This window comes from Daucus carota, chromosome 7 (assembly GCF_001625215.2).
Source record: "Daucus carota subsp. sativus chromosome 7, DH1 v3.0, whole genome shotgun sequence".
Classification (NCBI taxonomy): Eukaryota; Viridiplantae; Streptophyta; class Magnoliopsida; order Apiales; family Apiaceae; genus Daucus; species Daucus carota.
In genome coordinates, this window is record NC_030387.2 from 22,661,248 (window position 1) to 22,665,081 (window position 3,834).

Here is a 3,834-nt window from a genome sequence, read left to right on the forward strand (position 1 = left end):
AACTAATGCTGCAAAGTCATAGCCATTGGTTGGAACATTACTTTCTCGACCATCTGTGTCCCTATTTGCAATTAAACACAATTTTTTTGGAATTACTTCTGATTCTTTGTATCTATCTCGAACTTGTCTATATATACCCACCAAAGCATTCACTCGGTGCAACATCACAGATAACAATTCGGTTATTTCACTGTCAAGGGGTTCTTCAGAATTGGGAAAATTCATACGCTTGTTAACTTGTTCTTGATTATCGTATATATATATATATATATATATATATTTGCGAGAAAACTGGCTTTTTGGATTCTTTAGCAAACAGTGAACCTATCTGATGGTAAAGTACACCATGAATACGATAAACAAAAGGTCCACGCCCGTTCTTAATACTTTTATCCATATTAGCTCCAACAGAAGTAAATCCGAATGCGTTGTTGTACATCCGGATGTTATTTTGGAACATAGTTCTTTTAGGATTACTCCGATCTAGTAATATTTTCAACTCAAAGGGAGTCTCTCGTAATAGTGGCAAGCGTACCTTTCCATTGCCACAACACAAAGAAAACTTATCTGATTTCAACTGGCATTCCTTCTCTGTTTGCTCAAACCTCCACATCAAAGCCCCACAGTGACAACAGATTTTATCGGCACATCCTATATCAAGTATTGAATTGCTCGATGCTGCATTCATAAATATATTAAAATTAAAAACATGTTTGATAAATATGTGAATTTGTTGCACTTTTGAAACATGCCATAAGCATTCTACTATATTAGAAATTAGTTAAAGCTCAAATTTAAGATTACCAAATTTTTCCTTGTTTAATTTTATCTTGCTCCTCATCCTTTTACTCAATGTCGGTAAAGCTGCAATAAAATAGATATGCATCAAAAAAACATTGCCGCATAATAATCATTTAAATATTAAGATTGCACAAACTACCTGCAAACTTTTCAGGAGACCTGACAATTACTTTAGGAGCATCACATTTCACATTTTGTTCTTCATTTTCTGCATAGTTTATTAATGCTTGCATAAGAGCATTTTTCAAAAAAATGACATATGTTAACTGAAGAAATTTAAAGTAAACATTTCGATCATCGAAACTACTTGTTTGACATATAATATAACCTGAAGTGGAAAAAGAAAACAGAATTATACCATTTCGATACACCTGTTGTCGTTTGTTCTTACGTTCTTCTCTTTTCTCGGCATCACTTATATATTGCAATTGTAAAATCATTATCATGTTAGATAATTTACATATTTTAACTTACGAAATATCAATTACTCAACAATTACACAAAATTTATATTTTGTATAAACAAACAAATGTTCTAACAAAACATATCAACATGCATTGCACCCTAAAACCCTCACAGATGAAGGTACCATTTTGGTATCGTGAACGCCTTTTCTTGTTCTTTACTTCCCGTTGCTTCTGGTTGAGTTGATCATGTTTCTCCTTAGCTTCTAACTCAATCTTTCTCAAAGTGGCCTCTTTCTAATCATAATATAAAATTAAAAGGTCAGCAAAATAATAATGGAAAAAATTCATGATTTAAGATTAAGGAAAAGAGTATTTTATACATGTGCTTTGTATCTGGCCCTTCGTTTTTGGTTGAGTTGATCCTGTTTTTCCCTAACTTCAAAGTCCAAATTCAAACCATCCTTTTTGCAAGCCTCTTTCTAATTATAATATAAAATCACAAGGTTATCATCACGTAAAGGCAAATATGTTAATGTTTTAAGATGAAAGAACACAACATTTCATACTTGTGCTTTGTATTTCTCCCTTCGTTTCTTGTTGCGTTCGTCCTGTTTTTCCCTAGCTTCAGCCTCAATCTTTCTTAAAGCCTCAGAGTTTGACAAACTTGTGTTCAAATTCAAATCGTCCTTTTCCGCAGCCTTTTTCTAATTATAATATAAAATTAGAAGATTAGCATCATGTAAAGCCAAAAATGCTCATCTTTAAAGATGAATGAACATAACATTTAATACTTGTGCTCTGTATCTTGCCCTTGGTTTCTTGGAAATTTCAGACTTATAGAAGTATTGGTTTTATAATTAAAATATATTTTTTTATTTGACTTTTTATCAATTTAAATTTTACACTTACATTTATAAACTAGAAAAACCGAAAATAAAAATTTTAACTTTTTGTTTACCATTAAAATTCTTGAAGATATGCAAATTTTTGGATTACCTTTTTTTACTAAATTAAAAAAAGTCTAAAAAATTCACAGTCCAAATTCAAAGCATCTTGTTTCCAAGCCACTTTCTAATTATAATATAAAATCAAAAGGTTATTATCTCGTAAAAAAACCTAAATATGTTAATGTTTTAAGATGAAAGAACACAACATTTCATACTTGTGCTTTGTATTTCGCCCTTCGTTTCTTGTTGCGTTCGTCCCGTTTCTCCCTAGCTTCAGCCTTAATCTTTTTTAACGCCTCAGAGTTTGACAAACTTGTGTTCAAATTTAAATCGTCCTTTTCGGCAGCCTTTTTCTAATTATAATATAAAATCAAAATGTTAGCATCATGTAAAGGTAAAAATGATCATCTTCTAAGATGAAGGAAGACAACATTTAATACCTGTGCTTTGGATCTTGCCCTTGCTTTTTGGGTGTGTTGGTCCAATTTCTTGGTAATTTCAGACGCCGTCTTTTCCAAAGTTTCAGACATTACAGGCACAGCTATAAAGTGAACATTGAAATTATTAACACCATTTTAATTGTATAACCTTAACCTCAACACAAAATTTAAAATATTGCAAAAATTATTATAGATCAACATACGTGTCAATGGGCTATAATCAGCAACCAAATGTGAGTAGCTCTTGAATATATTCTGTCCGTTTCCTATTTAAACAAATTTCTAATATTACAAATCAAACAGATTAAACAAATATTGTATAATAATGTTTAAACATTTAACAGGTGGGGCAAATACTGACCAAAAAATTAGTTTCTATTCACAAATTCAACTTTTAAAAGTAAGATAAATAAAATATTGACAAATACAAACCAGCTTGCAACTTAATCCTGCGTTTGCCAGCCAAAATCTCCAAATCTGTCATCTTCGGGACACTCTTCAGTACATTAAAAAAAATTCAGATGTCATGATTCAAAAGTGGCAAGCAACTACATTTGTTAAAGTTAAAAATTTGTATATATTAATACACAATACCTGTTCTTCAATATCTCGTAAACGTTTCCTCTGCTCTTCTTTGAACTTTTTCCAACGCTCCTCATCGCGCTCCATCAACCTGATAAGCATGTAGCAAAAAATGAAAGATTTGGACGGCTCGAATTTCATTTCCAACCACAAGCAAATATATGCTTTTTTAAATGAGCAATAAGTGAATCCGGCATATGTAAAGATTCAAAGTTTCAAACTTCAAAGCCTGTTATTACATTTATTACATAAGGTTTAGTACACGGATGGTGTTTGGGAGCAATGGAGGAATGATAATATCAAAATAACCAAAATAATGGGGTCTGATTATCTAGGGACATAGAATAAATGTTCTGTATATGTACATAGGTTAAAGCAGAAAATTGTGTATGTATGTGTCGGTGCATTTGAGTATATAAGAATTGAAACAAATTCAACAAACAATAAAATAAAAAACAGGAGACATAATATATTCAAGATTCAAGATTTCTCACCACATGGGAGGCAACTAAACACTTGTTGCCTTTAAGTGCTTTTGCAAAACACACTAGAATATTAAACACATTCCGGTGATGGCTAGGTTTTAGTAACTACCCAGTAAACATAATTTATAAATAAACATGAAAGCTGAAATGCTGAACATAAGAATCTTAGCTT

The 3,834-nt window shown here is 31.4% G+C and overlaps 1 protein-coding gene and 1 long non-coding RNA gene across 2 annotated transcripts; both read right to left on the minus strand.

Annotated features, from left to right (window-relative positions):
* Positions 1 to 299: 299 nt before the first annotated feature.
* Positions 300 to 983, minus strand: LOC135147698 (uncharacterized). The gene is made up of 3 exons (XR_010285471.1): positions 941 to 983; positions 805 to 864; positions 300 to 678 (listed from the first exon to the last, which is right to left on the minus strand). It is a non-coding gene; the product is annotated as an uncharacterized LOC135147698 (long non-coding RNA).
* Positions 984 to 1,063: 80 nt separating this feature from the next.
* Positions 1,064 to 3,264, minus strand: LOC108194740 (uncharacterized). Its single transcript, XM_064081993.1, has 8 exons — positions 3,190 to 3,264; positions 3,028 to 3,091; positions 2,799 to 2,861; positions 2,596 to 2,696; positions 1,775 to 1,912; positions 1,589 to 1,687; positions 1,365 to 1,502; positions 1,064 to 1,129 (listed from the first exon to the last, which is right to left on the minus strand). The coding sequence occupies exons 1-8, from the start codon at positions 3,262 to 3,264 to the stop codon at positions 1,064 to 1,066; spliced, it is 744 nt and encodes a 247-aa protein (XP_063938063.1).
* Positions 3,265 to 3,834: the final 570 nt, after the last annotated feature.